This window comes from Eleutherodactylus coqui, chromosome 1 (genome assembly GCF_035609145.1).
Source record: "Eleutherodactylus coqui strain aEleCoq1 chromosome 1, aEleCoq1.hap1, whole genome shotgun sequence".
In the NCBI taxonomy this organism is placed as follows: domain Eukaryota; kingdom Metazoa; phylum Chordata; class Amphibia; order Anura; family Eleutherodactylidae; genus Eleutherodactylus; species Eleutherodactylus coqui.
The window spans coordinates 96,612,599-96,637,120 of NC_089837.1; the positions used below are offsets into that span (position 1 = coordinate 96,612,599).

At 43.9% G+C, this 24,522-nt stretch overlaps 1 protein-coding gene across 1 annotated transcript in view; it reads right to left on the reverse strand.

Annotated features, from left to right (window-relative positions):
- The window catches only part of RASA2 (RAS p21 protein activator 2), a 110,303-nt gene that overhangs the window by 80,138 nt on the left and 5,643 nt on the right, over nucleotides 1-24,522 (reverse strand). Inside the window, exon 2 of the mRNA XM_066598149.1 lies at nucleotides 5,183-5,300. Within this exon, the coding sequence (XP_066454246.1) occupies nucleotides 5,183-5,300 (118 nt within the window). The remainder of the gene's footprint in view (nucleotides 1-5,182; nucleotides 5,301-24,522) is intronic.

Below are 24,522 nucleotides of genomic sequence, written 5' to 3' on the forward strand. Positions count from 1 at the left end.
TAGGCCGCTTTCACACTGCCGAGAAAAATCACGTATTGTACGTTGCGAGACGCACAAAAATGATCCCCATTCTTTTGAATGGGGTCATATACATGAGCAATTTTTTCCTGGGGGGGTGGGGTTGAAATCGCAATATATCCTATCTTTGGCCGTTTGTATCGCCCATTATTTTCAATGGGCCCGGAAAACACATTGCATGGTGTGCAAGATACACGCAAGTGCGATGTGAAGCTTTCTATTGAAAACAATCGGAAGCACTTGCCGATTCCTCTAGGCACGGCTGAAAGCCGCAACAGAGAAATCGGGCTGAGTTCCATGGTCCAATATCGCACTCGCCCATGTGAAATTGGCCACAAAGGGGGTTTTCCAAATTTCATTTTAATATGGCCTCCTCGCTGTCCACAGGAAGTCGATCATGTACTTACAGTACCACCAATATGCCAGTTGTTCATTCAGATGGCGAGATCACCTAATGCAACATCGAATGAACTGGCATATTGGCGGCATCGCAAGTACATTATCAACTTGCTATGGGCAGCAAGCAGGCCATACTAAAATAAAAAAGATATTAGGAAAACGCCTTTAACTCCACTATAAACATCTAGTGTAGTATGAAGTTATTCTGTACTAAATGTTGCAATAAAAACAAGATGGTATTAAAAAGGTGGATATTCACTTTAAAGTAGACCTACAGCACTACATTAAGAAGAAGACGTGAGGCCGGTGTACAGGTCATGCAGGCTACGAGCAGATAGATACACCAATGACTTTGTCTGGGGCAGCTGCTGGGCAGACATTGGCTGAAGTGGTCATATGTAGATACAAACATGTCACAGTTTTTATAGCAATTATAAGCTGAGACCGGGGAGGACATACCCCATTCCCTTTGTTTTCCCTGCAGATAGTCCACCACCAGAGTTGTCTGGCTGTGGTTTTCTCAACTCTCACTGCGAAAAACTCCCAAATGCGCAGACAAACTGTGTTGATTTGTACGGGGAAAGCAGGAGAATTAGCCGTTGGCTGAACAAGCCTTTGGCGGACAGCTATTGAGCATGTATGGACGCTTTTAGTGGTGGCTGTAGGCAGAGAAAACTTCATTATTTAGTTCCATAAGTATTATGATAAGGAAGGACTGCCAAAACACCAATATGGTGTCCAGATCAGAGAATGAAGAAGAGAAGCAGTAATTAAAAAAGAAAAAGAAGTAGTAGATGGGGCAGTAATTAACTAATATGGGATAACTCACATAGGATATATTGAATACACGGCAACAAAACATAGATATTTGGAAGAGCTGTAGTATTGAAATCAAATCACTTTCATGAAATGATGCAGAAGTTGTCCATTTCAAATTCTCTAATACATCGTTATAGTAATCAGAATTTAAATCAGCACAATTATTAGGATGTAACGGGCCAATAACAAAAATAAAATGGCATTCAGTAGTGGACATTCACTTTAAACTAAGCCCCGGGTTATAGGATTTGCAATGCAGAGCAGAGAAAAAAAAAAAAACAAAAAAAAAAAAACCCAAAACTTAATTTTTAAATAATTCTTTAGAAGTCAGAGTTGGATTAAGAAGATTTGCAGATCAGCTAATTTAACCAAGTTAAAAAGGACCAATAGTGTCCACGGAGTTCGCTGCATAGCTGTGCTGCCGTGGCCTCGCTGACAGCAACAAGGTCTTGCTTTTGTGTATACTCACTGCCTTACCGATTCTTCTTCGATTCGGCTTCCAGAGCTACAAATGTGTTAAGCGGTTGGTCTTCTCACTGCAGACTGCCAAGGGGCGGTAGGACTTGATAGACCGTGAGCAGTGGGGTCCGTGCACTTGACAAACATACAGCAATGGGAGCCTAATCTAAGCGCCAGGATGGGATAGAGTATAAATAAAAAAGACATTGGTGAAGTCAGCGGAGCCATGGCTGCAAAGCTATGCAGCTGGCCACATTGCCACGAGGATATAACAGGTCTTTAACTTAATTACAGGAGGCTTCTAAAGAAACTGTGTGGGAATAACCCATTCAGGACCTCCCTCTATAGCCAGAGTTGGACTGCTCACAAGAACTCTCTCTGGTGGACCCATTCAAGGTGGGACATTCATTTAAATGGTCGGCATGAGACAACTACTTGATTGCCTGGGGTCCACCACTACGGACCTAGGCCGATCAGCTGATCGGGCACCCACTGTCAGCGCCACAACACACAGGTGGACAAAGAGGATGTTTTCGCTCCAACCCCTGTATAGTGGGCATTGCTTGTAATTGCAGGTGCAGCTCTCAGAAGCTGCACCTGCAGTTACACGCACTGGCCACCACACAAGGGTTAGAGCAGCAGATTCCATTCCATACCCGTGTGTTGTGATGCTGACAGCGGATGCTTGATCAGCCGGGGTCTCAAGCAGCAGACCACAGCCAATCAACTATTGATGCCCTATTCTCAGAATAGCTCATCAATACGATTTCAAAAGTTGTAGCTGGGCTGCCCATCACCAGGAGCCAATGGTCAGTTTACTAAACTAGACGGTAGACTTACATCCAAATACCATTAGCCAAATTGTTGAAGCCCCACCTGGGGTACATTCTCCTAAACTTCCCTAAGCCTACCCTTGCTACATCCCTTGCCACAATGTGCTTTCAATGTGGAACTGCTCCTACCACTTGCAAAATTCAGCAGTATGAGGGTGCCGCTCACAAGTGACAAACAGTGCAAACAACTTAGCGCAGTCCAAAGAGTAGAACGATACTTCATGTCCAATACTTACACGAGAAAAGAGATTTTATTATCCACTTATGAACTGGTTAGGTCTATAAACAAATTGCTAGCCGTAATATATGACAATATGGCATCAGGTCCCCTTTAAATGTAGGGAAATAAAGCCCATTCCTAGTGATCTTACAAACACTACGTTAGTGAAAAAAAATGACAAGGGGAAACCACGTCAGCAGAATACCAACCGGATCTGGGGTTTGTGCAAGATTCATTTACTGAAGTAGCAAGGGGAAATGATGCAAAAACTGCAGTCTAACTGCTGTGGTAAATACATTACAACTTCCTATGCAATCGTGGCTTTGTTTCAGGTCATATTAACGTCTTATAGGTAGACTGCATTTACCTTAAGTCCTATGATGGGTTACCAGTAGGCACCTTGATGGCTGTGACCCAGACGTTGCCTACAGCCACCAATACCAAGCTACACGAGTTCACAAGGATAAAGCGGAAATTACTAAGACATGCTGAACTCATTGTTAAAAAAGAAGCACTAGTGTGGTTTCTGACAGTTTTCTTTCTTTATTCATAGCCCACAATTTCCTGCACACAGACTGTTTTTAAGGTTAGGTGAATGTATGTAGAAACATGTTTGTGTATGAAATGTCTGACCCTGCAGAAAATACACACGTCCTTTCCACTGACTGCGGATTTTATTTCTGTTTAAGGCTTCGCAACGTGTTAGTCATGAACCATTTATGGCCAACTATGGCTGCGGAGACCCAGTGTAAGCAGCTTTAACGCAAGACTACCGAGTCACCGGCGTGAAAGAGTATGTTGACTGCATTTCACTAAAGTCTTAAATAGTATTTTTGGCAAAACTAGACACAAAACCCTCGTTTATAACCCAACGATGCTCTTGAAAAAAAAGAATAAAAATTGGGGATCTCTGATGAAAAATCTAAGCTCTACCTTCTTCTCTGGTTACACCTAATAAGAGCATTTCACCACAATCAAATTTAAGATTGTGTGTTGCAATTTCGGCAAACAATCAAATAGTCCTACACAACTGGATAGCTAGTGTCAAAAGGGTGGCTTTAAAAAGGGACAACCAGGAGCTGAAAATTGGTTCAAATGAGCAATTTTTGGTGATCGTTGTGCCGTGTTAACACGGGAACGAACAGGGTCCTGAGTGAGAAATCGGTCAGTAGTCACTAGTTGCTTCGTTTGAGTGAGCTAGAACAAAGTGACTAGCGAGCAAGTGGAAATAGGCGGTTGTTCATCTCTGAACGATTGCCTGTTCACAGTGAGTGGAGGCGGACAGCTGGAAGAGATCTCTGGCACACCGTTTTCATTCCATTTGCCTTCCGTGTTAAAGCACAGGCGTGATAAGTCTTGGGACGACTGTCGGGCACGTATGCACCAAACACCTATCCCACATAAAGCCACCTTTGTCTCTTTTTGATAATCATTGGTGGTCATTTGTCCGGCCTTCACAAAGACTAAAGGCCCATTTAGACAACGATAATCGCTCAAAAGATGTCACTCAAGCGACTTTTGAGCGATCATCGTTGTGTCATTTACAGCACAAGATGATCGCTTAAGATGAACGATCACCTTGCGCTGTTCCCCCGCTCCGGGCGCCTGGCTGTTATACAGCTGAGCGCTTGGAGTGGAGGATGCAGAAGACAAGCGGGGTTCCCCGCTTGTCTTCTGCATCCAGATGTTTTCTGTACGGAGTGCCCAGCTGTTATACAGCCGAGCGTTCCTTGCCGGGTATGGAGAACAAAGCGGGACTGCTCTGTTCTTCATACCCAGCCCGTTATCAGGGAGCGAGATACAGCTGAAACAATGGTATCAGCTGTATCCTGCTGTGAATCCCTGATAAGGTTGATCGTCATTGAAAAGCAACGGCTTAACGAAAACTGCACAATGTAAGTGCAGTTACACACAGCGATTATCACTCAAAAGAGGCTTTTGAGCAAATTTTCACCGATAACCGTTGTGTCCAAATGGGCCCTAATTCAGAATACATGAAAGACGAACAATTGTTCATGCAATCATTCGTCTTCACTACGGCTTTATTGAGGTCAGCAGCACATGTCCCCTTCACATAGGCTGCCGATGCAATTTTCTGATGAACAAACGTTTGCTTCTTGACCCGGGATTGGCACCACCTTCACATTGTCAGATGATTGGATAAGAATATTCATTTTCCCCAATCATCAGGTTGTGCAAAAGATTCTTAAAGGGGACATTTTTTATTGATGACCTATCCTGAGGCACAGCCACGGGGCCCGATGATCAGACATAAGAATGCTCCTACAAAACGTTCTTGCCCAATCATCCGGCAGTGTAAAAGATCCTTCAGAATAAGCCTCGTTAGGCGTCAGTAATTGTATGCATACAGGAAATGGGTAAAAATCTTCAGCAATCCAAATGATAAATAAGAAACAACTCATTTCCATCTTACTTGAGTGATTTTTCAACAACGTTGGTCCTAAAGATTTCTTCCTGGTCCAGATTTACAGTGCAGAAGCAATCTCTCATCTTGTTTGGTCCTGGATACGGCAGCAGATTTTTTGCCTCACCTGTAAAGTAAAACAAGATGACACTATTACACAGGGATTATGTAAAATTTTAAAGGGGTAGTCCAGTTCCAAATTATTGAAAGCCAAAGACCAGGCCAACAAAAAGTACATCAACAGGAGTCTGCCACACAGGACCCTTTTTGAAAAGCTGTGTGCTTCCTGCAGAAATCAGCTCTGTGCATGAACAAACAGCTCCGCTCCCACTGCAGGAGAGTCCTGGTATGGCAAGCAAAATTCCCATTGAAGTGAATGGGAACATTTACTGTAATACCAATCCTGGTCACTACAATGGGAACAGAGCTAGAAATCTGCTCAGTGCCAACGTGCAAAGAGCTCTTCAAAGGGGGGCTCCAGGCTGATCGGCTATTGATGGCCCATCCTGAACATAGGCCAACAATAGTTTACAGCTGGACATCCCCTTTAAAGTTGTTTGCTTTTTTTAAAATCCTAATTTAAGCAAACTGCAAATGAATGATGCACAGTTTGAACATATCCAGCTTCCTCCCACAGTCCAAGCAAATTAATTAGAGTCCTATAAAATTTGCTCTATTGCGTGTGCCCGAGTTAGGGAAATTAGATTGTAAACCCCTTTGGGGACAGGGACTGATAAGAATGGTAAAAGTAAATAATCTCTGCACACACTGCGTTAAGCCCTATTTACACTTAACGATCACCGCTCAAAATTTGGCCAAACGACAGCATTTGAGCGATAGCTGTTGCATGTAAATGCACGCCCATCATGCACTTACTGTGCACTCTTCGTTCATCGGTGACTTCAAGTCAGCCTAGAATCCTTGTCCCTGCGAACGGGGACGGCATGCTGTGTTCTCTGCGGGCAGCGCTGATAGCACTGTATGCAGCCAGAAGCAGAACAAAGCAGATGTATTTAGAGAACAGACCACCCGCTGTTCTTCAAATTCATGCAAACAAAGCTAGTTAGCTACTAATGGGCTGCTTAGCCCATTAGTAGCCAACACAAAATGATCGCTCTAAACTATCAGTTTCTGACGAATTTTGAGTGATCATCTTTGTGTGTAAATGGGGCTTTAGTGCTATATATGCAAAGGGAAAGATACAGTGGATTACAAAATACTATGCAGACAATTACGCAACATGTGTCACTTGTGGAATCCATTCCATAGAAGGAAACAGCTCTTTCCTGAGAAGCAAACTGACAGATTGCACGTCAGAATGGTAGAGCTGTTCAACGTGATGGAGTTTCCTACATTTAACCATGTGTATCTTTTGTCAAATCATATCAGATAAAATATGTACCGACTTCTAACGATATAACAGGCATGTTGCAAGGAGCCTCAAGAGAACCTAAGTTTTGCAGGCATAGGTAGAAGAAGAAAAATATTTTTTAAGACATTGATAGGTTGTATTGTAGTACGGGATTATAGTCCCAATTAAAAAAGTAATTAATTAAAAGAAAAAATAGATAAATAATAGAATGTGAAATGAGGGTAGGGATTGTTAGACTGTCTTGGATACAATGTACATTAATTCCTTTATATTTGGTCCTGCATGAGATTTCTATTACCTCAATGGTGATCGTCTGGGGTCCGCTGCTCAGGCTCCCGCTAAATCAATTGTTCGCCGCCCACTTGCTGCGAATTTTCACAGTGGATTTCACCATTTATTATGCAAAGGGTGAGAGCTAAGATAAATCCACAGAAGTTTTTCACATTAGATGAATTTTGTTTTGCCACTGCAGAAAATTCAGTCCCATGGGGTATATTCCCATGTAGTGGAATTGCTGTGGATTGGTGGGGATTTGGGTGCAGATCTGCAGCAGAATTTACCCTTCAATTGGAAGAATAAAATCAGCTGCAGATCAGGGGTTAAAATAAAAAAAATAAAAAAGTTGATGCAGTTTCAGGTGCAGATCTGCACCAAAATCCACTCCAGTCCATGAAGTGGCAAATTGATGGTACTTAATTAAAACATTTATAGGTTACAGTTATTAGGGAGGGGGGGGGGGGAAGAGTCATATGACCAGTGTTAATAGGATAATATTTTTTATATAGCACCAAACATTCTGCAGCGCTTTAAAAATCAGGGGAAACCTACACGAAATAAATCATAACACAGTATTCAACTGATACGAAGCTTGAACAATAGGAGTGAGGGCTCCGTTCGTAAGAGCTTACAGACTATTAGGAAGACATATGTATATGGCTGTGTGAGTTGAGCAACAGCTATGTTTGAACATAAAACCGATAAGAGGTGCACTGGGTGCATGAGGGATGTAGTGGAGGAATGGTTGGAAATTTTGATTAGGGAATCTGGTAGCCATAAAAATATGTGTTTTTAGGGCTTGCTTAAAGCTGTGGGCATTTGGAATTGAACACATTGTCTGGGGTAGTGCATTCCAGGGAACTGGTGCAGCTTGGGGAAAAAAAGTCTTGGAGGCAGGAGGTCTGGTTTAGAGAGGAATGTAATCTAAGGTCATTAGCAAAGCGGAGACAAAAGATGGCTTGGCTGCTGCATTCAGGATGGATTGGAGAGGGGAGATATTAGCCAGGGAAAGACCGATAAGTAGAGAGTTACTGTAATCAAGCCGAGAATAGATAATGGCAACAATAACAGTTCTTGTGTCTCCACAGTGAAGAAAAGGCGGAGTCGGGAAATGTTTTTTGGAGGTGCAGGTGACATGAGCGAGCAAGTGACTGGATGAGGGGAGTGAAAGTAATAGGACCCAGAAACAGTAGGCGTGCTGCTGAGGAGTTATGGTGGTACCCCAAATGGAGATGACGATATCAAATTTAGGTCGGTTAGTAGATGGTGGAACACAAGAAGTTCAGCCTTCGAGAGGTTATGCTTTAGATAGATAGAGAGACTACATAGTGGTGGAAACAGCAGACAGCCAATCACTGGCATTTTGTAGTAGCGAAAATGCGATATCACAGGAAGATAATCTAATTGGGTATCGTTCGTGTAAAGATGGTACTGAAACTCAAATCTACTAATAGTTTGCACCATAGGGGCTGTATAGAAAGAAACAAGAGAAAAGGACCGAACTCTAAGGAACCCCAACAGCAAGGGGAAAAAGAGAAGAAGTAGAGTCGGCGAATGATACACTGAACAAGTGGTCAGAGAGGTAGGAGGAAATCGGGAGAGTGCAGTATCTGTAAGACCATTACAATGGAGCATATTTAGGAGAATTTGGTGATATTCTGTGTCAAATGCTGAAGAGAGATCTAGAACAGTAGAGAGTGGTCGCCATTCAATATACAATGAAATATAATAAGGTTGTCTTTACCCGGGCAATTTTCAGACCAAATTAATCAGAAATAGAACTCATTGATTTGAATTGGGATATTCACAAGAACATCATGGACAGTCAGAGTTAACAAAATAAAAAAATTAAATAATTTTTTTGTTGTCCAATTTTCTAACAAAAATCCCCCCCTTTAATTCAGTGGATGGGTTTAAATAAAAAAAAGAGGGATTACACAAACATCTTCCAAATATGATCCGTTTTTAAAACATTTCGATCATGGAGACCATAAAATGAAGAGAGCCAAGAAGTGCAGAAGTCCTGAACATTTATGTATTTTTTTTGTAAGAGACAGATGGACACTGCACATTTCGGGGGGGGGGGGGGGGGGGAAATATATCACTAAGGCCGCCTGCAGACGAGCGGGTCGGATCCGGCGGCGAGAATTCTCGCCGCGGGACCCGAGAGCCTGCAGGGACGAGCGCGTACTCACCCGTGCCTGCCGGCCCCGGCTCTTTCATGTGCCGGCGGCCGGCGCATGCTTAGACCGGAGCCGGCGGCCGGGTGAGTGACGTTTCTGTGCGCGACTCTGCGAGCCCCGCACAGAAATAGGACATGCCGCGGTTTGTTTGCCGCGCGAAATCTCGTGCGGCCAAACCGCGGCCGTCTGCATAGGAGTGCGTATTGTAATGCACTCCTATGCAGGCTTTCAGTGGCGGAAATCCCACGGGAAATACCGCCGCGGGATTTCCGCCCGTGTGCAGGCGGCCTAAAAAGCGCATGAAAACTGCAGGAAAATTGTTTGTTTTTTTTGTTTGTTTTCTTTTTTTTTCTTTTTAAATCGGACCATATCCTACAGATCGCAATCGCCAATGTGATTACAGCCTAAACAAACTTGAGAAATTTATTAGAGTGTCTAAACTTAAACTTCATCCCCAGTTAAAGTAACGTATTAGGATCCTGATAGATAATGCAGTTCTTCAGAAGGATGGTGTATTCCTATACCTTCTAGAAGCGGTTCCCGTGCACATACCATGACTGTTCCTTAACAACCAATGCGTGATGAGAAATAAGTTTACATGGTTCCAAAAACCGGTGCACATTGCACGATCTTTACTCTCTCGTTCAAAGGTTATGGCGGCCTTGACATCCCTGATCTCGCTACCTACCAGGACTCTAGTCTATATCTCCTCTGCTCTTTGGTTGCTCAATTAAGCTACCCCTATAACACAAACTTATCTTTTCTTATATAGATCTCTAGCCACATCCCTCCCCCCCTTTTAGCCTAGCCTAGATGAATCGCAGCCATCGCATTGGTTCATCGACCGCTGCATGGATTGGTTCATCCAGCACTGCTCAGGCAATCAGAGCTATCACTTCCTGGAGGTGGGATTTATGAAACCTGCAACCAGGAAGTGATCTTCTGTGGGCGAACGAGGGCTGCAGGATGTCCGGCGGAGCTCTAGAGAGCAACAGGAGGACCCGGACCGAGGCATGCATAGCTTCGTTTCAGGGTAGGGCTTATTTTCTAATGTTGCATCGCACGAAAAGCACGATTTCATGCATTGCGACAAAAAAGAAGGCTCCAAAGGGAAACATGGGCTACAAGAAAAAAAAAAAAAAAAAGATCCGTTCTTTTCCCCACCAACTTCAATAAAGTTAAACAAAAAAAAAAAAAGAACGGAAAGTAAACAGAAAGGCTTCCGTTTATTTCTATTCCGTCAGGTTTCAGTTTTTTTAATGGAAAAATGCTGCAGACTGCACCATTTTCTGCCAAAAAGATGGAAACCTGACGGAACGGAGGCAAACTGAGCCTGTTTACTTTCCATTTTTTGAAACCCCATTGAAAAATCCATTTTATTCCAGATTTTCTCCTCTAAAAGCAGAGCAGAGCGGTGGAAACTCTGAACTGAGCCCTAACGCAGGTGTGAAAGCAGCCTTAGGCTGGGTTCTTACTCACTGGAATCCGGGCGGAAATCTTGCGGTTTGGCCGCAGCGAAAAAAACGCAAGATTTCCGCTGGGAAATGCGCTGATCCAAAACCCGCGGCACTTAGCCGCAGGTTTTGAAGTGGCCTGGCCGCTCACTTTTCAGCTGCAGCCGATGCTCCCATAGAGGAGAGCACGGCCGCAGCGGAAGAAGAAAAATTTAAAAAAAATTAAAAATGAACATGCTGCGGCCGACGAATCCGCGGCGCAGCGCCGACTTCTGCCGCGGCAGATTCGCTGTCTCGTGTGGACGAGATTTCTGAGAAATCTCGTCTACATGGCTGGCTAATTGCAAGATTAGCGGCCGCAGGCGAATTTCCGCAGCAAATCAGTCAGCGTGAACCCAGCCTTACAAGTCTCTGTACCCTATTCTACAACGAGGAATTATTTCCCCGTTTTATAGATATGTGAACTTAAAGGGGTTGTCTCGCGAAAGCAAGTGGGATTAAGCACTTCTGTATGGCCATATTAATGCACTTTGTAATATACAACTAACTCATGAGTGGGGAACCTGAGCAGAGGACCCCCACTGTTGACCTATCCGGAGGATTGGTCATCAATAGTAAAAGTGCCAGACAACCCTGTAAAAAAGAAAAAAAAAGGGAGAAAAAAAAAAACCAAAAAAACAAACAAAAACCTAGTAAATATATTATTGAGGCCATGATACATGCGCTGAATGGTTTCGGACCAGATCCCTGGAAATGCATTTCAAAGCTGAACAAAAAGTCCCACTATCAGTGAAGTTCACTATATATAGTTAAGCCAACCAAGAATGTCTAAGAAAATGTGTGCGCTGCTGACAAAATATATCTAAAAAAATACTACAAAGTTGACTGTTTACGGAGAATTGAAGGCGAGTGGCAGAACAAAAAGGGATTTCATAACATTCAGTAGGGAAGTACTCTTAGAAAAACATTACAACCAGAGATGATCTAAAGTGCGTGGGTGGAAGAGGCAGAGCAAGAACATATTACTTAACAGAAAGGGATGTGGATGATTGTACTGTTTAAAGGCGCAGCAGCAGGATTTTTTTTTCTGTTCAAAAACTTAAAATTGGCTATGTATAAAGTAAATCAGAAGTTCGGGCAGTAACAAAAGTTTGTTGATTAGGTCCTATTTACTTACAGAGCTATTGAAAACTTTTTTTTCAGATAAAAAGTGGCAACAGGAAATACAGCCATATTGGTTGTCATTATTAACTTTATTGACAACATAAGCATTTTGACATCATATTCCAGATAGAAGATAAGTCACCAATAGTTACAGCCTGGAAAACCCCTTTAATAACAAAATCAAGTATTCTCTATACACTAAAGATAAATTGTCATGCCCATTAACAAGTCTATGTAACCAACGCTGAAATACATTGATTAGCCATAGCCTTAAAACCAGCTGTCTAATATTGTGTAAGTCTACACATGCTGTCCAAACATCGATGACCTGTCTAGGCATGGACTCCACAAGACCTCTTAGGGTGTCCTGTGGTATCTGGCACCAAGATATTAGCACCGGAATCTTTAAATTCTGTAAGGTGTGGCTTTCATGGATGAGAACCATTTTTCCAGCCAATTCCACAAATGATCAACCGGATTGAGATCTGGGGAATTTGGAGGCCAAGTCATCACCTTGCACTCTTTGTCAGGTTCCTAAAATCACTCCTGATCAATTATCCTGCTTTTAGAGGCCACTGACAAATGGAGGATACGGTAAACATATAGGGGTTTCTAAATGGGCCATTTTGTCATTGCTCCCTAATCCAGTTCTAAAGCTCAGGTGCCTTTTGAAGGCACTTTTGGCAATGAACAGGAGTCAGCGAGGTACTGGAACCGGTCTGTGACTACATAGTCCCATACTCATCAAGCTGAGAAGCCCTGTGTGTTCCGACACCTTTCTATCATAGCCATGAGATCGGACTACATGGGCTAGCCTTCAGTTCACATGCATGACAGTGGCATTGGGCATTACCCTGTCACCAGCTCATTGGTTGTCCTTCCTTGGACCTACTAGGAACACCCCACAAGACTTGCTTCAAAGTTTCAAAGATGCTCTGACCAACTGGTCTACTCATCACAATATGGCACTTGTCAAAAAGGTTTACGTAGTCTTCGCACAAATATGTGAAAAACAGGGAGATAGAAAAAAAATACACCTGAAAACCAGACAAAAGTGTTATTTCTACCAAAATGAAGACATTAAAACAAAAATAAACCAGTAGTATGAAGGCTAAAAGCAGAAGAAGTACACAGTACTCCCTCCCTGTACTCTTTGACAGCTGTTATTATAAAGATGAATTTTGGAAATCCAAGCTCAAGCGTTGGGGAGTGGTGCCCAATGTATTCTTCCTGGTGCAGAAACACTGGTGGCACACATGAATACACACCCTTCTGAAGCACAATAAGTATAATAAAAAAGGATATTGCTGCTGAGAAACCCCTCGAAAAAAGGGTGTTCATTAGGGAAACGTAAGGAATCCCTAATGAATAATCACAATGCACAACTCCTGCATCTACTGAAGTTTCCTTTTAGGCTTCTCATAGACATAAGACTTCTGTCACCACTTCTCAATGGAGACAAGTAAAAAAAAAGTGCAAAAGAATAAGCCAAAAATAAAAGAAAATGAAAATTGGTTGGCAGCCTCATTTACATTAGATCATCGGTGGACTCCACCAAAAAAGACAAACACAAAAAAAGAACAAAGCAGGATATGACAAATATGAAGGGGGTGACTGAGACCCGGAAAAAAACCCAAAAAACTTATTTCTTCCCCACACCTGGAAAATAGCACCACTTTAGCTCATGGGCTGTGTCAAATAGGATAGTTCAGCCTCGTCCAAATAACTGAGATGCAATAGCAGATAAAGCCCATGGACAAGGTTGGATTGGTCTTTGAACTCAATGACATGCAGAAAGTTTTAAGCTATTGGTAGCAGTAGACAGCCAAACTTTTAGCATTTATCAATTTGGCTGTGAAAGGGAAAAAAAGGGGTTTTCTTTGTTTTTGTTTTTTTATCAAAAGATCACCACTTTCAGTATAGAGCTACTGTGGTGATCAGGGGATTACCACTGGTCTTGCTCCCAGAAAGCAGGCAAAAAAAACTGGTTATGCCAGAGGAAACCAAGATCAGCCAGGTTTTCCATTGCAGGTGCACGCACGAAAATGGAGCATGGTCCAGATTTTTTCATGCTCCATTTTTTTTAAAATCCCTTTTATTGACCATCCGCGGGTATTTATCCACCCGCGGGTGGTCAATGCATCCCTATGGGATGCGGATCCGCATGCGGGAGATCCGCTGCGGATCTTAAATCATATTTTGCCCGTGGACATGAGGCCTTAAAAAAAAAAAAAAAAAAAAAGTTAAATAGTTTGCAGCATCACTTTTTGCCATGGGGATCAATGGGACTTCAAAATAGGTGTCAAATTTGAAGACTGCACCTACAGACCAATAGGATTGAGTGATGTAAACTAAGAAGCAACATATATTGATTGGGAAGAAGTGATAAAAATAATTGAAGAGCAACGTAAAGAAGGTTTCTGCTGTCAAAAGTAGACACACATTAGGAAGGGAGTATGATGAGGTTTCGTACATCTGTGCAGTTTCAGTGTAAAACGGAAACCGCAATCTCCTTTCCTCCACCATTGTCTTTTAACACGCAATCTCTGTTATGCTAGAAACCCCACCTCAGTGACAAGGGTAACAGTTATTTTTTTAAGAGACAAAACCAATATTGCACTGTGAACCGGCTATGTGCTAAACCCTTCACATCCACTTCCTCACAAGGGAAATGCTTTTCACACTCAGCAACTGTGGTTGTCTTCATTAATCGAGGACATGTTTTTTTTCAATGAAGCACATACAGTCTTTAATGGCTGCGCGGCATTGTTAAACCCCATGCATCAGGGCTGCACATACATGTGGTTACTGGCGAGCCATTTAATAGGAATGAATTCAGCAAGGTGACAATATCGGACACCATCTCTCATGCTCAACTCTCGGGCCAAGTTTAAAGGGGTTGTCCCGCGAAAGCAAGTGGGGTTATACACTTCTGTATGGCCATATTAATGCACTTTGTAATATACATCGTGCATTAAATATGAGCCATACAGAAGTTATTCACTTACCTGTTCCGTTGCTAGCGTCCTCGTCTCAATGGTGCCGTCTAATTTCAGCGTCTAATCGCCCGATTAGACGCGCTTGCGCAGTCCGGTCTTCTCCCTTCCGAATGGGGCCACTCGTGCCGGAGAGCTGCTCCTTGTAGCTCCGCCCCGTCACGTGTGCCGATTCCAGCCAATCAGGAGGCTGGAATCGGCAATGGAGCGCACAGAGCCCACGGTGCACCATGGGAGAAGACCCGCGGTGCATTGTGGGTGAAGATCCCAGCGGCCATCTTACTAAGGTAAGTAAGAAGTTGCGGGAGTGCGGGGATTCGGGTAAGTACAGGACGGGGTTTTTTTTTTTACCCCTGCATCGGGTTTGTCTCGCGCCGAACGGGGGGGGCTATGGAAAAAAAAAAAAAAACCGTTTCGGCGCGGGACAACCCCTTTAAGTTATGCTTTTTTTTTTAATCTGTGCCTTGTTTGACCATAAGTATTATGCGAAATACAGGTTTTCATTTCGTACGTTTTAGGCTGGGTTCACACTTGGCGTATTCCCGTCGGAAATCTCACGGTTTGGCCGCAGCAAAAACCGCGAGATTTCCACCGGGAGAACCGTCGCGGTTTAAGCCACGGTGGCTTTGAAGCGGCCCGGCCGCTGCAGCAGAACCGCGGCAAATCCGCCCTGTGTGAACCTAGGCTTAAGGGTATATTCAGACATAGTGAAAATGGTGCAGATTTTCTGCAGCGGAAAATGCACGTTAAAAACTGCGTCAAAATCCAAACCATTAGTGCAGATTTTGATACGGATTAATAGCGGTTTTCACGCTTTCAACAGAAGCGGTTTCGTCTACGGTGGATCTGCACCAAAATTCATGTCAAAAATTTCCACCAATGGTGCAGATTTTGATGCAGAATTTTTCTCTGGAAAATCTGCACCAATTCTGCTGCATGTCAATGGACTAAGATCTAATCCTGGCTCAAAAAAGCCACCAGCTTGTAACATTAGGGGGAAAAAATGACAATATTTTTTGTATAAACTAGCTCTCATTCAGTTTTTTTCCAGATCACCTTCAGCTTTGCCTTGCAAGCTTGGACATAGCCAGCAGAGTCATCATTGGAGGTTGTTTGTACTGCTGGTGGACTATACTAAGCAGAACTATCAATATTATATATTTCAGCATAGTAAGGCTTCCCTGTCACTCCCTTGTCTTTGTGGAAGGGTCAGTATGCCATATTTTCAATCCACGCATGGCCATACAGACAAGTCAGACCTCAGTCAGGTTTTAAAAACAAAAACTGTTGTAATCTAAAATATTAAATTACTTATCTTCAACATGATTAAAGCAGTTGCACCAGAATTGCAAGTTTTAACTTGTCGATTGGTGGGAATCGCATTGCTGAGATCCCTACTGATCCAAAGAACAGAGGTCCCGTGTTCCCCCTCCTCCTCCCTGTGGGCTTCCCCCACCCGCCCACTCCCACAGTGAAGTAGAGCGCTGGTTGTGCAAGAGATAGTTGAGCGTTAAACGCTTGGGTATATCCATTAACCACATCGAAGTAAATAGAGCGCCAACTGTGCATGCTGGACCAGCGCACCATTCATTCTGACATCAAGGCAGGGGCAGAAACTACACTGCAGTGAAAGGCATAAGGGGACACAGGGCCCTCAGTCTTAAAGGGGTTGTCTCGCGGCAGCAAGTGGGGTTATACACTTCTGTATGGCCATATTAATGCACTTTGTAATATACATCGTGCATTAATTATGAGCCATACAGACGTTATTCACTTACCTGCTCCGTTGCTGGCGTCCCCGTCGCCATGGTGCCGTCTAATTCTGATGTCTTCTTGCTTTTTTAGACGCGCTTGCGCTGTGCGGTCTTCTTCCTGGTGAAGGAGGCCGCTCGTGCCGGAGAGCTGGTCCTCGTAGCTCTGCCCCGTCACGTGTGCCGATTCCAGCCAATCAGGAGGCTGGAATCGGCAATGGACCGCACAGAGCCCACGGTGCACCATGGGAGAAGACCCGCGGTGCATCGTGAGTGAAGATCCCGGCGGCCATCTTGGTGAAGGAAGAAGAAGGAAGAAGGAAGACGATTTGGGTAAGTAATAAAAATTTTTTTTTTTTTCTTTTTTTTTTTTAAACACATCCTTTGGGGTTGTCCTGCGCCGAACAGGGGGCCTATGGAAGAAAAAAAAAAACGTTTCGGCGCGAGACAACCCCTTTAAGATCAACGGGCTCTCAGTGGATAGGGTATACCTTGGGGTTCTGGTACAACCACAGTGTACGATATATTCCTTTTACAGACCATTTCCACTATCCCTTGCTGTCATTCTATATACACGGGCGAATATAAAAAATAAATAACTTACCTCTCCATGCTACCCATCACCTCCATAGAACTTATTTTATGGTGCTGTTTGGAGGCAACAGGTTCTCTTTAATTAGGATTTGCAGTTATTATATACTCAATTAGATATTCATATTATACAAGAACAGCGATGTTGCAAGAGAACTGTAGTGTCCAAAATGAGTAATAGCAAAACACACCATCTGCCGTCGATTCACTACCAGTTTGAAGCTGAGGATGAGCAAGGCTTGGTATTTGAGTTATATTTGGCTATTGTAGCAACTGGAGAAAACCCACACAGCATTTGGAATGCTTCTAGGCTGGAAATGAAACCAATAGCCACAAGTGTAAGGAAGCACCGTTACTTAATGTATTGCCAAAACAAGATTCTAAGCCTAATTAACTGTACAGCAGCCTGATCGTACAATGCAGAGAAAACTAAGATCCACAGAGATAAGAGGACACAACGTAACATCCTCCATCAAAGGTGTAAAGGTCTACCGGAAGAAGAGGACTGTAAGGCCTCATGCACACGGAACGCACGGATTCAGTGTGGGGAATCCACCCATGCCTGCTGCCAGCGACTGCTTACCTGTCATTTCTTCTGTATGCGGATGTGCCGCCGGCGCACATGCGCAGTACGGATTTCCCCACGCTGACGCTAGACTTCAGTGGACGCTGTACCTGCGCAGCCAGCTCTAAAACAGAGCATGCTGCGATTTTCAATTTGCCCGGTGTGCATGAGGCCTAAACGTTAGCTGTTTAAAGATGACCAAGTGATCTGACGGAGATCTGTCTGATCTGCCAGGAAACTCATCTGATGTGCGTAAAAATTTGTCTGCCAATCACACTGATAGTAGCATGCAAACCACATAGGCAATTCTATTATAGAGCATAGACCGGCTTTGTTTTAGGGCTTATTCCGACATGCGTATATCGGCCAGGTTTTCACGCCCGGCTGATATACGCTGTCCCTCTCTGCAGGTGGAGGAGGCGGGCCGGGAGGAGTGCACTAAGCTCCGCCCCTTGTCACTGTTTGCCATGGGAGGGGCGGGAGCGAAGCCAAGTTTCACCCCTCCGATTGCAAATAGTGGAGAGGGGCAGAGAGGGGGCGGGAGCTCAGTGCACTGCTCCCGGTCCGCCTCCTCCACCTGCAGACAGAGACCGTGTATATCGGCCGGGCGTGAAAACCTGGTCGATATAAGCACACCGGAAGAAGCCCTTAGGGGGTCAAAATAGATGAGGAAGATTAGATTGTATTTCCGACAACCCAAGTAAAACCACTCATTTTCAAAAGAAATCCAGTACCTAGAAAGAGTTGTCAGAATTAAATGAAACTTTATATGTATGATTGTAATGGTGATATAAGTGATTACAATACCAGAGCAAAAGGACCATTTATTGTGCAAAATTGAACACTAGAAGGGAGGCTCTAGTACCCTGTTGTACCGCCTCTAGCTTGGCTACAAGATGTGATATGGGGGGGCATGGAGGCTCTAGTACCCTGTTGTACCGCCTCTAGCTTGGATACAAGATGTGATATGGGGGGCATGGAGGCTCTAGTACCCTGTTGTACCGCCTCTAGTTTGGATACAAGATGTGATACGGGCGGGCATGGAGGCTCCAGTACCCTGTTGTGCTGACTCTAGCTTGGATACAAGATGCTATACAGGGGCCATAGAGGCTCTAGTACCCTGTTGTATCACCTCTAGCTTGGATACAAGATGTGATACAGGCGGGCATGCAGGCTCTAGTACCCTGTTTTACCGTCTCTAGTTTAGAGGTTCCGTATGGTATCCTGTGGCATATCAGTCCACATTTGTAACTGGGTAAACTTGTAGGCTGTGTTTTGAGAGTTGGCATCCCAGATGGTCTAATACCTGCTCTATTGGCAATAAATCTGGTGATCAGGCAGCCACGGAAGTGTGACAATGTTGTGGGGACATTCCTGTTACCCCTTGTGTGTGCGGCAGAGCATTATCCTGCTGGATGCCTTTTGGAAGCCGCCATGAGAGGAACACATGTGGCTGCAGGATGTCCTGAACATATTGCTGAGCCGTCATTGTACCACTACTAGGGGTTACCAACTGTCATATGCAAGAGCCCCCAGACCATCACACCAGCAGTGAGGGCAGTGTACCGCTCCACAGCAAAAGGCAGGTTTGAGTCATTCACCCCTAGGTCTCCAGTGCACAAACGAAACCTGGATTTGTATTTTAAGAAAACCCAGTTGCATTTCATAGCAGTCCAGTTTCCTCACTCACTATACCACTACAAATGGAGGAGACTGCAGGAGGGTGTCAAAGGCACAAAAGCGATAGGCACCACGAGACCAAATGTCCTTCAGCCAAGACCGGTTAATGGTTCCGACAGACACAAAAGCCTGTAATGATAGCGCCAACTGTCTCTGGATGGCGGACAACGAAACAGTTGAAGCTGGTCATGCTTGTCGACCTGATCAGATGATCCTCACTGCTGGTGGTCATTTGAGGGCGTCCTGAGCCCGGTCACCTTATGTGTGCTCCCTCATGCATCTACTGGTCTAAACACTTCCTAACAGTCTGGTCAGACCAGCCCAGGTGGTGGACAATTCATCGATACGACCATCCAGCTTCTCACATCCCAATAATGCGCCCCTCTCAAACTCTTATCTTGGCAAAAGCTCTTCAATTGCATCGTAGAGGCGTCTAGCGGCCAACAAGCTCTACACAAGAGGGAAAAGGTCACTACACAGAAGGAGCCTCAGAGCCTTTTTATAGGTCAAGGAACCACTTTTAGGGCCTCAGGTGGCAAGACCATTCATCTAATCACCCCCATAACTCAAATTATTTGCAAATCTGCCTGAGATATATCTGTATGCCGAGTCTTGCAGCAATGCGACAATTTCTTCTAGGGACTTAATTTTGTTAAAGAAGAAAAAAATAATATATATTTTGTTTTTTCCTAAAAGGTGGTTATAGAATAAAACAACAAGCTATACTCACCCGTTTGTTTTCCCCAGCTCCCATCCTCCTTGCCCGTCTTCGCCTACGTGACTGCAGGAGTAATGTGCCAGTATACACACTTGACCATTGAAGCCAAGCATTGGCCTGAGCAGTGTACGCTACAAGGCCACTTAGTCGTGTGATCGGCGGCGCTGGTTACTAATGTATATGGCACATCACCGTAGCGGTCATGTATACAAAGCCCAGCAGGGAGGATGGGAGGCAGGTATATCAAACCAGCCAACGTGGCTTTAAATTATGACATTTCTTACCTTTGGAAGAAAAACAAAAACATTAGTCTCATGCAACCCTTCAGGACGAATTCACACATCGCAGAATTACTGCAGTACAATGTGGTAACAAATCCCATTGACTTACAGAAGAAAATGTCCACAATGGACATGAATATAGAACATGCTCAGCATTTGAAAATCCATAGCATGCCCATTTGTTGCGGAAATGCGGCAGATTTGCATGGCAAAGTTAATTAATTGGCATGCAATGAGTGAATTCCGGAGCGAAAATCCACACATCCAACTCAGACCAATTCCATCACTTCGAAGATCAAACAAACCTAAATGTGTAGCCAGCTTTATTCTCAACTGGGATGTAAAACAGTACAAGGGCCCACACGCCCGTATGTTTACATATATTACGCGTGCGCTGTATGTCTGTGTGATACACGGAAGCTCGCAAGCAATCAATTACATTGCAGTTCCGCTTACATATTTAGCGCAGCATATTCTAATAGTTTATTTTGCCGTATAAACACACACGCCCATACGCAATTACACTGCATATGTGCAGCGGGTCTACTTGGCATTGCTAAGCAATAGCGCGGGAAATAGAAACAAAAACAAAAACGACAAAAAAAACAGGTGTACTGTGCGTGACCGCCTGCATGTGCAGTATAATTTCGCAGACATATGTGGCAATACCAGTAAAATGTAAGTAGGTAAAAGCAGATCAAATACGGATTACATATGTCTGTCTGAAACACGTCCGTAATACGAATGTATCCACCAAATGTCTGCAACTGGTCTCATTAGACAATGTAATCTTAAAGAGACTCTTACCTACCTTAAAGGCTGATTTAGAGACGAGACTCGCTTAAGATTTGCTCAAAAGAATCTTTTGAGCGATTCTCGTTCTGTCTAAATGCAGGGACATCGTGCAGTTTTGGTGCACAAGTCATTGATTACTCAATTCTAGCTTGCTAGAATTGAGGGTTTGGCTGTTATCAGCCTACTGCACTGATAAGATTCTCTGTGCCCGTGTCCTGCTGTGAATTCCCAGCGGGGCTTATGGGGCAGGGACTATAAGCGCAGAGAACACTACAGTTGTTTGCAAAACAGCTGTATTGTTCTATTAGCAGCCGTGGCTGTGTCCTGCTCCACTTGCATTTTCTATAGTAGCTCAGACAATCACAGCCATCGCTGTGTGGGGGAAAGGGATTTTTTAAATGGCTGACCGCCGATCAGCCAATTCAAAATAAGACATCCCCTGAAAATAAGCCCTAGCGCATATTTATGGGCTAAAATATATAAGACACTGTCTTATGGGAAAACACTGTAAATTCCGACTTTTCACGGCTCAGATGGTAAAACCTGGCTCTTGATTTCTGACCACTTGAAGGAAAACAGCCGAGCGCTTTGGCCCAGCGCCATTTCCATAGTGGTCATTGAAGTGAATGGGAGCTACGGAAACCGATAGCACAGCACGCTATGCGGCTTCTGTAACATTTCCAGTTATGGAAAGTGTAGCACAATATGTTACGCCATTTCGGTTGCTCCAATTCACTACAGTGAGAGCTATGGAAACAGCGCTGGGCCGAAGCGCTCAGCTGTTCTGGTAGTTACCGGCCAGGTGGCTGGAAACAATAGCAGCGGTTTCCCATCTTTGCTATGAAAAGCAGATATGTGAATACCCCTTTAATATTTACTGCAATACAACAGTTTATAGAAGCACTACCATCGTGAGGTCACCAGCATTATACACCTAGCGTGAGGTCAATAAACAATATGGTCATCTACAGTGTGCGCCACGAAAAGTAGCCCGGCACCATGCACATGTGAAAGCTATAGTCTAAAAAAAATAAATAAATAAATAAAACAACTTTCTGACAGTGAGGGTGATGAATGAGTGGAACAGGTTGCCACAGGAGGTGGCAAGTTCTCCCTCAATGGGAGTCTTCAAACAGAGGCTGGACAGATATCTGTCTGGGATGATTTAGTGCTCCTGCATTGAGCAGGGGGTTAGACCAGATGACCCTGGAGGTCCCTTCCAACTCTACCATTCAATGATTCTTTCTAGGATTCCATTCACTGAATGATTATTGCTCCTGTGTGAAAGCACAGGAGAGATAATTATTGGGACGACTGCCGGGTGCTTGGTGGTGAACGAGTTGCGCTACTACTTTCAATAGGATAGGTACAACGAGATGTAGATTTTCATGTAAAGCCTACATTTCCCACTAAACTTTTATTTCCCGTTCAGGGATGGTCAGGAACCATATGTTACTCAAAAATGGAGCAAGGAAAATTTTTAGGCTCGGCCTCCAAAATAATCTTGGCTGGAACACACATCACGCGGCCAAAGATCACACTATGGCCCTGCCATATTGTATCCTATTGTAAGTAAAGCTGTGTTTCGACTCACAAGTTGCCAAACCTGCGCCCAGACAATCACAAGAAGTCCAAACCCGATAGGTTACTTGTGATTGTCAGGTCACAGTTGTGGCAACATTCACTTACATTAGGATTCAATATAGCACAGTAGCAAAGATAGGACAATCTTTGGCCGTGTGCATCACAGTCAACGATACCACGTAGCGCTACCCTATGTGGTAAACAAGTTATGAAGTTGCAAAGATCGTGGCATGTAAGAGTAGTATAATGCCGCCAGAACTGGCATTCTTGGGAGGTTATGATGGGTCTGCAATAATGTCAATTGCCAGTACATATGGTCAGCATTCCTAAGGTAAGCCAGGCTGCAAATGTTTGACACTCTTTGCACCTCACTAGACAAGGAGGGGTCATTTAAAACATGCAAAAGTTTTGTTAGAAAAAAAAACATTGGTCTAAATGAAGGTGGCATAAAGTTAGACCCAAGTTTCTAAAGATTCACCAGATTTATTATATATCATGAGCCACTGTGACAAGTTTGGTGCATCCAGTCTAGCTGTAAACTATCTAAATGTAAGCATTAATAAATCTGCCCCACTGCATTAGACAAGGGAAGGTACGCTGCATTTCAGGGTGCTTCAAACCGCATCTACCTTTGACCACCCCCTGATCCCTACTCACAATGCAATACCCAGTGATGCAGATTAACCAGAAGCAAGGACACCGTAAACGTATTTTGCCTAGAATGCATGAAATATTGGATCTTACAGTTCCAGCTTGTCTGCAGCATGCAAAGTATAACCCTGTAGGCCTCACTTGGCATCAATAACAGACAGATCCCAAATTTGGTGATGCACTGTAATGGGCCCAATACGGAGTACAAAAATACATCATGCACTCAAAATCCCCACAAACATTTACTGAATGATGACTTTCCTAGAGGCACCTGCTCTTCTTATGATTGGAGCTTCCCTGCATGGAAGTTGCACACATGTCCATGGGGTTCAGCAGAACGTCAAGTGAGCAAGTTTTTCTTGAACCAGTTTCAGTGTGAATCCACATTAGAGTAGGAAAAATTGAGTGATTTGATCAACTTTCAGCAAGGCATGGTCACAGACGCGAGACCAGCCGTGATAGGCTAGACTATTTCGCGTATAAGGGTGTAGAGAGTATTTGGAGAATGGTGCGGTCGAGGAAGAACATCCATCGCAAAGGATTCCTGGAGACATAAAGAAAGCATCAACAAGCCACAGTTCTCTTGCAACCTGCAGCAGGTTTATCCCCAGGATCAGACCCTGCTACACAAACTCCATGTCGATATTGTCCTTGCTCAGATGGGGATCGAAGTTTTTAGTACAAGATAGCAGTGCTAAACCATGAGCTACTATGCTGCATTTATCCATTTTGGAACACTGGTGTACAATTTATATGTAGACACCCCCTGCAAAAAAGTTGAGGTTTTTTTTTAAATCCAGAATTCTAATAGTTTTGCTCTTGACTTAGAAATTGTATTATGCCTCAGAGCTATATTCACGATTCTGCTGGTTGCAACTGAAAACTCAACAAGATTGTTATCAGGAAAATACCCAAAAGCTTAGCCAAGACTCCATAATGCACCGGGTTATTTTTCCCGTAACATGTTAAAGGTTGTAACAGGATCACAAGTTATCCCCTATCCTGTGGATAAGAGATAACTTACTAATCAGTGGAGTTCTTACCACTGACACACTGGTTGATCTCGATAACAGGGGTCCCAATCCCCCTGTCGTCCTCCTCACTGGGGGCTTACTGCACCCCCTGCAGTAAGAAGGAGACTGAATGGAGCACTGGTCACACAAGCGCTCCATTCATTTTCAATGCGACTGCTGCAGATACCCAAGCGCTTGCTGCTTGGCTATTTCCGTAAGCCCCACTAAAATGAATGCAGCACTGATCGTGCATGCTCAGCCAGCGCGCTATTAAT